The sequence below is a fragment of the Eleutherodactylus coqui genome, chromosome 3 (assembly GCF_035609145.1).
Source record: "Eleutherodactylus coqui strain aEleCoq1 chromosome 3, aEleCoq1.hap1, whole genome shotgun sequence".
Classification (NCBI taxonomy): Eukaryota; Metazoa; Chordata; class Amphibia; order Anura; family Eleutherodactylidae; genus Eleutherodactylus; species Eleutherodactylus coqui.
This window is the reverse complement of record NC_089839.1, coordinates 48,221,256-48,233,697: the sequence shown is the minus strand read 5'-3', so window position 1 is coordinate 48,233,697 and position 12,442 is coordinate 48,221,256. Positions and strand designations below refer to the sequence as shown.

At 42.7% G+C, this 12,442-nt stretch overlaps 1 protein-coding gene across 2 annotated transcripts in view; it reads right to left on the bottom strand.

Annotated features, from left to right (window-relative positions):
- The window catches only part of THADA (THADA armadillo repeat containing), a 551,380-nt gene that overhangs the window by 325,047 nt on the left and 213,891 nt on the right, over nt 1-12,442 (bottom strand). For both annotated transcript variants that reach the window (XM_066595569.1, XM_066595570.1), the window contains exon 26: nt 1,637-1,728. In XM_066595569.1, the coding sequence (XP_066451666.1) occupies nt 1,637-1,728 (92 nt within the window). The remainder of the gene's footprint in view (nt 1-1,636; nt 1,729-12,442) is intronic.

Here is a 12,442-nt window from a genome sequence, read left to right as displayed (position 1 = left end):
ATAACAGCTTGGTTGGGGCAAGCCACCAGGCCAGGACTGATTAGGAGACCGGGACCACTAATGCCGCTAGTGGGAAATGCTAACATCCCGACATTTTTCAAGGGCTCACCCCTTGTTAATATGCTAGTAAAGGACCAGAGGACATACCTAGGGTAAGAGATATGATTGCAGAAGACGGCCTTAAAACCCTGGGGGAGGTTCTTGGGGGTCGGGAGCCCCTGGCCGGAGCATGGTACCAGTACCTCCAGGTGTGCCACTACGTTAGATTGCTGGGAGGGGCCCAGTTGATGGGGACGGCCCTTACACCTTTTGAGAGCCAATTTGTCTTCAACTCGGCAGCAAAGGGTAGAATCTCTGATCTATACCATTTCATAGTGGGAGAAGACACCCGGAAGAGCAGGGTAGCCTAAGAGAGAGAATGGGAGAAGGAGCTGGGTAGCACCCCTTCCTGAGGAGGACTGGAAGAAAGCATATATTCTCACACACAAGATAAACATCTCAAGTAAACTACAAGAACTGAATTATAAGATTCTAACAAGATGGTATAAAACACCGGAGAGGTTGGCTAGAGTCTACCTCCACTACTTAGATACCTGCTGGAGATGCCAATCGGAAAGAGGCACCTATGTTCATATGTGGTGGTCATGCTCACTGATCGATCCCCTCTGGCGAGAAGTGGGAGCCCTATACTCCTGGGTTGGCAGGGAGAACATTCAGGTGACACCGGAGATGGCGTTACTGTCGATGCTCCCCGGGTCCTTGACAAGGGCTAAGAAAATCGCTGTTGAGATTCTTCATTTTGGCGGTACAACAAGTGATCCCGAGAAAATGGAAAACCCCATCAACACCCTCTAGGTTGATGTGGTTGGAGGCGCTTGACCAGATTACATACATGGAGGAACTATGCGCTAGGGACGAAATGCGATATAACAAACACCTAGCGATCTGGAGTGCTTGGACCATGCATCAGGATACGGTAGAGATATCCACATGGGTCCTAAGCGGATTCATGTTGAAAAACGGTTCACAAAACACCACAAGGTCCACAGTAAATGATTGAACTCAAGAACCAGATATAAGGTTGTCAAACTCAGTTTATTGTTTATAATTTAAGAATATCACAATACTGTAATTTGGCCAGAATTGAAGGCCTGTGATGATATTTGTTCCACATATATACAAATAAATAAAATACATTTTGAACCGTAATTACTTACAGTATATTACCCCCAATGGCCTGGAAACACTATACCGTATGTACCAAACAACATTAAAGAACACGGCATCCTGCTGTTCCAGGCAACGCCAGCGTCTATGACTTTGTAGCATTAGATTTACTTGTATCTTATGCGGTGCTAATTAACTGCAGACGGGTGACGCAGAGCGATTCATTTCATGTGTTTGGCGTACGCCATATTTCTTTTATAACATTTCGTAAACTAGAGATTTAAGGGGCAGATTATATTCGGAGAGCAGGTTTTAAGGCTTGGCAAACTTGGAAACAAGAAACAAGTAGAAAGGTTTTTTTGTAACATTAGTCGGCAGATAAATCCCTGAAAGCTGGCAAACCTTCCCGAATTGGTGTTGGCCGAGATATTGTTTTTCACAAGTGATGCTCGTTTCAAGTGGTGCTTACCTGTTTTTTTTGGAGCGCTCATCTTTTCCTCTTTTGACTCCAAATATTCTTGTAATCAGCGTGCTGAAGAGAAGTGTGGAGGAATTTCTCACCTAAAGTCAACAGAAAATGGTAAAAACTAAATATCACGCAGGAAGAAGACTTGCAGGTGCCCACAGTATTTTCTTTCTCAAAAACACACACCCCACAAAGGAGGGCAAATTTTCAGAAACAGACGTGCAGTCACAACATTCTCAACCACTTACGGACCACCTCCCCTCGAGACCCACTTTTAATGGTCACGGAAGAATTTTTAAACAAACCCATTGGCCCTGCAATAACAAAAACAGGGAGCCGAGTGGATCAACACAAACTCTCCAATTTTTGTTATTTTCATCTTAAAGGCCAGAAATGTTTGTAGCAAGGGATAACTTCAACATGGCTGATGGACAAAGCAAGCACAAACAGAACCTGACCCAACGAGAAGAAATTTATAGCAGGGAACCAAGGCTATACTACCACAGAAGAGACAAAACCTGCGCCAAAAAAATGAAAAATTTGCCTATTACCATGTCCACAGGCACAATACAAACCTGTCCATAGGTCACTGCATGGGAAAGGATTTGGTTTGATGAACAGATAAATAACTACCTGTACTATTTAGGTTGGCATTCATGTATAATTTATCTTGGGAGATAAACCCATGGTGCCATTTATCTCATTGCAAATAAAGCATAAGGCCTGGCTCACATGGAATTTGAAGTGTTAGCAGTGTCGGCATCAGGTAAGATGGCACCCTGTGCAGAATTAGACAAATACTACATATATTGCATGGTTAGGCACTCTGCTGGTATTCTGCTTGCAGGATAGCAGCATACACATACCAAAACAGTTCAGTGAATAAATACTGCACCAGAACCAAGCTCATAACATAGTTACAGCACCAAAACCAAGCTCAGTACATTGATACAATGCCAGAACAAAGCTCATAACAAATACAGTACTAGAGACAATCTCAGTACATAAAATACAGTGCCAGACCCTACCTCAATACATAAATACAGCACCAGAACCAAGCTCATAGCATAAATACAGCACCTGAACCAACCTCAGGACTTAGATACAATGCCAGAACCAAGCTTAGAACATTAATTCAAAATCTCAACCAAACTCAGAAGATACAGTACTAAAACTAGGTTCAGTACATAAATACAGTAGCAGAACCAGGTGATTATGTTGCAGGGGCGCCGGTGGGTTGAAAGTGGTGCTTCTGATCATCAGATGGAATGAGACGGAGCCAGAAGGATGAAGGTTCACGTAGCTCCACAAGAATCTAGCGCACGGAGGAAAAAGATCGTCCAGCCAGGCTGACCAAAGGGAGTAATGGCCCCCAGCCTACATCCACCTGGTGCCCTGCCTAGAACCTGGTCGTTGGTCACACACCGCTAAAGCCTAAACTAGAAGAATATGACGTTGCAGTTTGTTCGCTATACTCTGGACCTTGGATTTGGGTTCTGATGCGACTTTGCATTGCTATTGCCCGGCGGGATGTAGTTTATAGGATTGTGTTGCTGGCACGCGTCTTTTATGTATTTGGTGGAACTGTACAGCTGTCATAGACCATGTTTGTCTAGTTCCATCAAACGTCCTCTAAACTCATACCACATATAATGTACCCAATGGCATACAATAAATAAAAGATTATGAAGCTCCTTCTTGCCAAGACCAATAAACCATATTTTACGCCATTGTGTCCCAGCTCCACACATGGTGTCCTTGAGTGGCTGCTGCTTACTAGATGCTTAGTACGAAAATTCTTCTACCCAAGTACTTGTAAAACTAATCAACAAGAACTGAACCAAAGTAACACTGTGTGTAGAGAGCAGAGGCTTTTATGTCGGAGGACAAAGGCGTATTCTATATATCCTTGTGCTCGTAATCAGTTTATGATGCTTATCTTGATTCATTCTGCTGAGGCGGTATGTATTCAACTTCTAATTCCCAGAGATAGCTGTACTGGTTTCTCATTTTCTTGCCAGGTTTGCTGATGTCATATTCATAAAACTTGATGGCGGATGCCAAGATTGACAGCTTTGTTAATTGTTACCGAGCCTACGGGAATACTTGTGTTCTATCAAACCACGTGTTTGTATGTAAAGCATATTCTGTATGTGTGCAGAGAGGACAAAGGAGTTTCTTATGGGGCCTTTTTTTGGTAGTAGAGAACTCCCCAGGAACAGGAAAGGCTTTTCTACGATATCCCTAGAGAAGTCACCAAAAAAATAATCATTGGTCTTCTCTAGAAATCCATTATCGAAATTTCATTATAAATTTATAGAACAAAGTAGATACACCACACATAGGATGGCTTTGCTTCACATCCTAAAATTTGATTTGGGGGAATTAGAAGATATAATTACACTGACTGGCTACTTTATTAGAAACTCTAACGAAGTAGCACATGGGACCTCTTTTGGCCTGTAGAACTGCAGTCATTTGTCATCCACCCACATGGAGCATGGACATGATGGTCTGTTTCAACAGTTAGTGGCTTGAGAAAGACCTAATTAGGTCGAAACGTTGCCTTTTTTAACAATGAAACAATAAAGTTGTTCCTTTAAATTAAGGATTGTTTTTTTGCACCTTTTCATGCTGCCACTTCTCTGCTTTTGTCTATGGGTCATCCATCCACATACATCAGAGGACCCAAAGGGGTCCAAGAAAACATTCCCTGCACCATGACTCCACCTCCACTGGCCTGAACTCTTAACACCTGTTAGCAAGGGTTCATCGGTTCATGCTGCTTGCACCAAAGTCTGACCTTCCTATCAGCACGGTGCAACAGAAATCTGGATTATCTGACAAGGCGATGCTTTTCCACTGCTCATTGATCCTATGTTTCTACTCTTTTGCCCATTAAAATCTTGTCTTTCTGCAACACAATAATGGCCCTCAAACAGGTTGTTTGCCATTATAGCCCATCCATGGTAAAGGCCCATTTAGACACAATGATTATTGCCCAAAATTCGCTCAAAAGCCATCTTTTGAGCGATAATCGTTGTATCTAAAGGCCTATTTACATTGAAAGAATCGCAAAAAAACGTTTGAGTGACCGTTTTGAGCTATCATCTTTGCATAACTCTAAGTAGCTAATTAGGAGCGGGATACTGCCACGATAACTCACAGAACAAAGCAGCTGTTTTGTATGTGCAAACAGCTGCATTGTTCTCAGAGCTTTCAGCTGGTGTCCTGCTGAGAACTGCCAGTGTGATACCAGGTGAAAGAATACTGTCAGTGCCGCCCGCTGAGAAAATCAGCGTGCGGCGCTGATAATCATCTGTGATTTTTAGTTTGCTAGAAATTACCAATGAATGAATAGAGCATGATTGGCACATGTTTGGACATAACAGTTATAGCTCAAAACGTGACTTTTAAGCAAATTTTGAACGATAATTGTTGTGTCTAAATCAACCTTAAATGTGCCCATCTTTCAGTTTTCTGCCGAATGACAATTTTCAGTTCTGCTTGAAAACCATCGTTTGGCAGAACAGCTGCTAAGCAGGACCCCATACTGTGTTCTGCCCGGGGAGCGCTGATTACAGCTGATAACATTGTATTAGCTGTTTTCCGCTGTCAGCCCCACTAGCAAAACAACTGATAAGCAGGATCACACGCTGTGTCTGCTGTCTATGGTGCTGTATTCTCCACGGGGAGCTAGAGATTGCATTGTTTTTTAGCAGCCCATGGGTGAAAAATTGAGCTAATTACAGTGCTCAGATCTCCTGCTGATCTCCTCCTACTGCAACAGCTCCCAGAAACTCATTTGCATGCAAATGAAGCTGATAAAATACTAATAGCAATTAGTGCATATTAGTACTTTACACAACACAATTGCTGATCTTTCAATCTTTTGAAAGATATCTGTGTGTATAAATGGGCCTTAACTAGTTGTTTGCTCGGGCACATTAGCTGGAGCGCCAGCACTGTATGCGGCTGCAATCTGTTGGAGTGTGCATCGGCTGCAGATCAGAATGATTTTTGACATGGTCTTCTGATCTCTTTTCTGAATGTGTTGTTTACATCCACAGGACCCCCTTTTCGCTGCACTTTTTTTTTTATCACACCATACTCTGCATAATGTCAACAGTTTTACACGAGAAAACCCCACAAGGTTGGCAGAGTATGAAATCATGTCCACAGCTGGTCTAGCCCGATGACTAGAAGTAGTACAGCAAAAAAAAAACCAAGAACTATATAAGTTTGGTATCTTCGTAATCGTACTGACCCATAGAATAAAGTTACCATGTCATTTTTGTTGCAGTCTGTGCGCCGTAGAAACAAGATGTACCCATAAATGGTGGAATTTCTTTTTTTTTTTTTTTTCATTTCACTCTTCTAGAACTTTTTTAAAGTTTTTCAGTACATTAAGTAGTATCATTAAAAAAATACAACTCGTCCCGCAAAAAAAGGAGCCTTCAGACATCTATGTGGATGGATAAATAAAAGAGTTATGATTTTTTAGAAGGGGGAAGGGGTTAATGCTTCCAAAGCTTCCATTTACATTGACCTATATGCATCCTAAGCACCCTTTAACATTGGACACTATAAAATACCTTATCTACAAGACATAATATATAACCAACCAATAAATCTGTCGCAAAGAGAGATGCAAAATCTAAATCTTCCCCTGTACTCCTGCTACCTGTAGACCTCATAAATCTTGGTGTCTGCTGTATATGTATAGAGACTGTATTTGTATCACAAATCCACGTTAGATACCACAGTGGTGGCTGAACTGGCACAATTGAGGGCCCAGGTCTACTCACACTGCCTATCACAGGCTAAAGTGGCTCTTACAAAGTGCCAGAAGACACCATTTTGAGTACGCCAATAATTCGAGCCGAACGTTAGCCAGAGCCTTAAGGAAGGAAAGAACAAGATCATATATTCCACATATTTCTACCCCACCAAAGTATTTCCTCCAGCTAGCCAGGCAGATCACGGAAGCTTTCTGGAATCGTTACCAATCCTTGCATAAGCTGTCACCCCCCCCCCCCCCCATGGGAGGAAGAAATGGGCCATATGGAAATACTTAATACAATCCTATCTTCAAAATTCAAGCAGTTTTGTGCATGGAAGCCCCTATCTCACAGGAGGAATTTGCTCTCACAATCAAAGAATCAAGACTAGGAAAGCCCCCTTGCTTATTGCAAGACCTTCTCTGACATCATGCCTCGACACTTTTTACGGGTATACAATTCCTTAGCTTCTGGAAATACCCTCCCAAAGGACACCCTGAAAGCCATATGACAGTCCAACCAAAAGAAGGAAAAGTTACCACCTTATAACTCTTAAATGCTGACCTTAAACTTTTTACAAAAATTGTAGCTAGCAGGTTATGCCCCTTCCTCCAACAGATCATACACAGAACACCAGGTCGGGTTCATCCCCCTTCGAGAAGCAAGAGACAGCACCATTAGAGTTATCAACATTATTCATCGAGCCAAAAAACGTCCCTTTGATTGTTTGCTTTCTACAGATGCTGACAAAGCATTTGATAGAGTAAATTGGGAGTTAATACTGGAAACCCTCCAGGACATTGGATTGGGGTCCCATATGCTGTCATGGATCTCAAGCCTTCACACATCTCCTTCTGGCTCGGTAAGGGCAAACGGCCACATTCCCTCTGCATTCGACACTTCAAACGGAATGAGGCAGGGTTGCCCTCTTTCACCCCTTCTTTTTGTCCTCTGCCTGGAGCCTTTCCTTGGAAATATTCGTTCCAATCCAGACATTTCGAGATGGGAGGTTCCATGCACAAAGTCGTTGCCTATGCTAATAACTTATTGTTCTTTCTCTCAACACTATGCATTTCACTTCCCAACTTATTGGCTGATCTTCATCAATACACTCAACTCTCCAACTTTAAAATTAATTACCAAAAATCTGCAGCACTTAACATTTCTTTACACAAATCTCTAGTATCAGATGTCAAAGAGTCATTTTTCTTCCGTTGGGTCAAAGATCACATGAAGAACCTGGGTATTCACCAAACCACAGATACAAAAGTCCTGATTAAAGATTCAGCTAATTACTTAGGTCTTCTAGGTCAGATTAGATCAGACTTGAACAATCGAACAAAAGGTTTATTCTCATGGTTCGGAAGGTGTTCAATCTTTAACCCCTTAAGGACATAAGCATATTTTGGGCATAGGGACGCAACAATTTTTGGGGGATTTTCATCTCCACTTTTCAAAAGCCATAACTTTTTTTTAGTTTTCCATTGACATGGCCATATTAGAGCTTGTTTTTTTGCGTGGCGAATAGAGATGAGCAAGCACCAAAATGCTCGGTTCCTCGTTATTCGAGTCGAGCTTTTCGTAAAATTTGAAAGCTCTATTCAAGTAACGAACCCCATTGACTTTAATGGGAGACTCAAGCATTTTTGTATGTGACCCGCCGGTTGCCGAGCTTTTTTCTTTTTTTTCTCCCTTCCCCTCCTCTCCCAAGCCAGCCACAAACCCACAAACTAGCGTTGACGTGCGCAGCGGGGAGGGGTCAAATCTGACACGTCAGCGTTGGGGAAGTGCCAAAACTGGAGCGGGGTCCAACACGGCGTGATGCTCGCTCGAGTAACAAGCACCATCGAGTATGCTAATACTCGAATGAGCATCAAGCTCAGCAGAGTACGTTCGCTCAACTCTAGAGGCGAGCTGTAGTTTTTATTGGTGCAATTTTTGGGTATATAGACTATATTGTAAAAATTTTTTTTATTTCTTTTATGATCGCAGGGAGAGAAAACGCATCAATTCTGCCACTGTTTTTTGTGAATCACGCAGCATAATTAACACAATAAGTTTTCTGCGGGACGGTACGATTACAACGATACCAAAATTTTTTTTTCTTCCATTTTCCACAGTAAAAACCCGTTTTTGGAAAATTATTTTTTTTTCTAAATCGCTGCATTCAAAGTCCTATACCTTTTTTATTTTTCCACGAACGGAGCTGTGTGAGGGCTTGTTTTTTGCGTCACGAGCTGTAGTTTTTATGGGTACCATTTTGGGGTTCATACGGCTTTTTTGATCACTTTTATTGCGTTTTTGAGGGGGGCAAATGAAAAAAATAAGCATTTTGCCTCTGTTTTTTAGGGGGTTTTGCCGTGCAGGAGAAAAAGTGTGTTCAATTTATTGTACGAGTCGTTATGGATACGACGATACAATATATGTGGGATTTTTTCCTTTTTTTTATACGAATGGGGGGGGGAAGGTGTTTTATTTTTTTTACAATTTTTTACACTATTTTTCTCTTTTTTAACACTTTTTACGTCCCTGTAGGGGACTTGTAACATAGCTGCTATGATCGCTAAGATAATTTAAGGATACATCCGAAATGTCACTAGAAAGAGCACAAACGAGGACTGTAGATTAAAACAGTTATCCGAGATTAAAAAAAAAAAAAAAAGCTAGGCCTGTTTTTTCCAGAAACAGCGCCCCTTGGGTTCTTAGGCTGTGTCTGGCACTGCATTCAGCCGCATTCCAGTGAAAGGAGCTGATTTGCAGTATCAGACACAATGACCATGGATGGAATGGTGATATTTCTGGCCGAAGGGGGTGGGGGGGAGAAAAGACTTTTTCTAATGTCATGAAGCTTTCTAAAGACTTGCCCTGGGATCAGGGGGGAAGATAGAAGTGGGGGGTGGGGGATATGCTATTGTACCGTGGATCTGAGGATTCCTGTGGCCCCTTTTCCGTCTTCTAAGATGGCGGCTGCATTTCTTAGATTACACCATGTACACCAACTACTGGTGGTGCATCGATGGTCTAAGACAGTACAAGCTGCTCTGATTGGTTAGCGCAGCAGCATGCAGTGCCGGACACCATCGATGGATAGTGTGCATTAGCTAGTGACAGCAACATATCCAACATCCTGCAAGACAACGGCTCTAGCAAACAGATGATTGGTAGGGGTGCTGATACTGACTAGGTCACCAATAATAAAAAAAAGTCCTAGAATATTTCTTTAGGCCTCAGTGCGACAAGTTTTTTGTTTTTTTTTGCTCCAATAGGCGTGCAAAAAAATCCATCTACCGAAATCATGCAACCGGGCACTTTTTCATGCACAGAAGACTCGACTTTTATGCGCATAAAATTCGTGCATTCAGTCAAGCAGCTGCATTTGGAGAAGTGCAGCTGCTCCAGGAAGAGAGAGTGAAGAAGCCCCACAAGGCTTCGGAATTTCCCCATAGCAGGGAGAGAGAGCAGAGCTATGGGGGAGTAACCCATAGCAGGGAGAGACGGAGAGGGACTATGGGTTAATCCCCCATGGCTCCGCTCTTTCTCCCTGCTATGGGGAAATCCCCCATAGCTCCACTCTCTCTCCCTACTATGGGGAAATACTCTCTCACCCTGCAATAGGGACCCCCGAGGGATATCCCCATAGCGTAGAGAGAGTGTGCGGGGCTAGATAGGGGGCGTGGCTGTAGGGATTGTCACAGAAATTCCCCATAGCAAAACATAGAGGGGCACAGCTAGAGCGGAGCGCCTAGGAGTGGAACCCTCTAGTCCTGGCCCCTTCTCCCATGCTCTCGGGAAAAAAATGCCATCCCCCCCCCCCCCTTCTCTGCCCGCTAAAAGGAAATCCCTTGGAGAGAAATGGGGGGAGGGAGTCGCCTACTGCCCCCGCTGCTAGAGAATAGCCCAGCAGGGGGGCAGGAGGAATATGGCGCTGCTTACAGCAGAGCATTTAAAAGGTGCTGCCCAGAAGCGGGGAAACTATTCCGAGCGCAGGAGTTTACATTAACTCCTGCTCCCATAGAAGTCAATGGAAACTCCTGCACAGCGCGGACCAACAATAGCCAATGTTCTATCTTTGTTAGGTGTGCGCCGTTTCGTGCTGCCACATTCTCTCATGTGAGCTCTTCTATAAGAACCCATTGGTTCTTTTAGAATCGCTCTTTTTGCACACCCAAAAACAACATTTGTCTGACCGAGCGCTTAAAGGGAAGGTATAATCGGAAAATGACATTGTTGTGTTAAACATATTTTTAAAGAATTTTTGGTTATTTTTTTAACTTTCATTCACAATCTATATTTTTTTTTAAATCCTGAAATCCTGAATTTGCAATACTGACAACAGAGCCTAAAATACTATTCTGTCAGTTCCTGATCTGTAGGGAAAGCTCTCCAGCAGTCGTCTAACATCACAGGCAGGATTACACCTATATATAGATAACACAAGATCCACCATTCACTGTAGGTATAAGCTGTGACTATCTACTTCTCCCTGCACCATGGCCTCTGTACAGAGCATGTCTAGAATATACGATACAAGTCAATGGGTCAGCTGCTGCCTATTTTGTGAATGGCCCACGAAGCTGCTGTAAATCTCTTCTGAATGCTCTAAATGCAGCTCAGGGAAGAGGTTAGCCCCCACAGTCATGGATATACAACAGAATATTAAAAAAAAAAACACAAATCAAAAAATAAAAAAAATTCAGATTAGAAAAATGGAATATGTTTCTCTATCTGGTTTTAATACATACAAAAGATCCCCCCCCTCTCGGACCAGTGAACAGTTACTCGAGAAGAGAGATGCTCGCTCGAGTAACCGCTGTACCCGAGCGTACTCGCTCATCTCTAATTGTAATATCTCAAATATGTGCAAACATACTGCACAAATTTTTGCTAAGATATATTTGTATCTGTTTACTTTATTCTAAATGCACATTTGAAAAACTTATGTTTTTTAAACATTTAGGAGACGTACAAATTTAACATTACTTTTCAGCATTTTGAGGAACACTTTGTTTTCCTATACCAAGCCAAGATTGCAAAGCCTCATGAGTGTCAGAATAATAGATACCCCCACAAATGACCCCATTTTAAAAACTAAACCCCTTAATGTATTCACTGAGGGGGGGGGGGGGTCAGGAGTATTTTGACCCCACAGTTTTTTTTTCCAGAAATTAATTCAATTCAGAGGAGAAAAAGTAAAATTTCATATTTTTGCAAATATGTCATTTTAAAGACATATTTTTTTCCTATAGTGCCCATGAAAATGAGGATTTACACCCCAAAATGAATCCCCCTGTTTGTCCTGTGTTCAGAAACATACCCATTGTGGCCCTAATCTACTTACAGGACACATGGCTAGGCCTATAATGAAAGAAGCACCCGCTGGATTTCAGGGTACAACGGAATAAATTCCAGGCCCCATTGCCCACTTATAGAGTCATTGAACATTTTGAAAACTAGACCCCTTAACGAATTAAGGGGTGTACTGCATATTTTGACCGCACAGTATTTGAATGAATCTAAGCAAAACAGAAGGAAAAAAATTACGATTGTCCTATTTTTGACAATTTTGTCAATTTAAAAACGTTTTTTTTTTTTGTACAGTGTACATAGGAATAAAGACTTTCACCCCAAAATTGATACCCCTGTTTGTTCCGTGTTCAGAAACATACCCATTGTGGCCCTGATCTACTTACAGGACACATGGCTAGGCCTATAATGGAGGGAACACCCGTTGGATTGCAGGGCACAACCGTGTTATCCCCCCCCTCTCATGCTTTTTTGGGGGTATTTTTTGACCTTAGTGGCAGGGATGGGGTGTAAAAAGTGGCGCTCTGTGAGGCTCCGTAAGCTTGATTAGGTGTGGCGGTCTCGCACAGAAGGCGCTCAACAAGCTGCTCCTGGAACTGCGGGAAGGCGAGCGTTCCCGGATCTGAATAACGCCGGGCTCACACGACTGTATGTGAAATCCGCTTGTGGAGGCTTACAGCGGATCCCAGCTGTGAGCCCGGCCGTGGCACTGCGTACGGCCGCA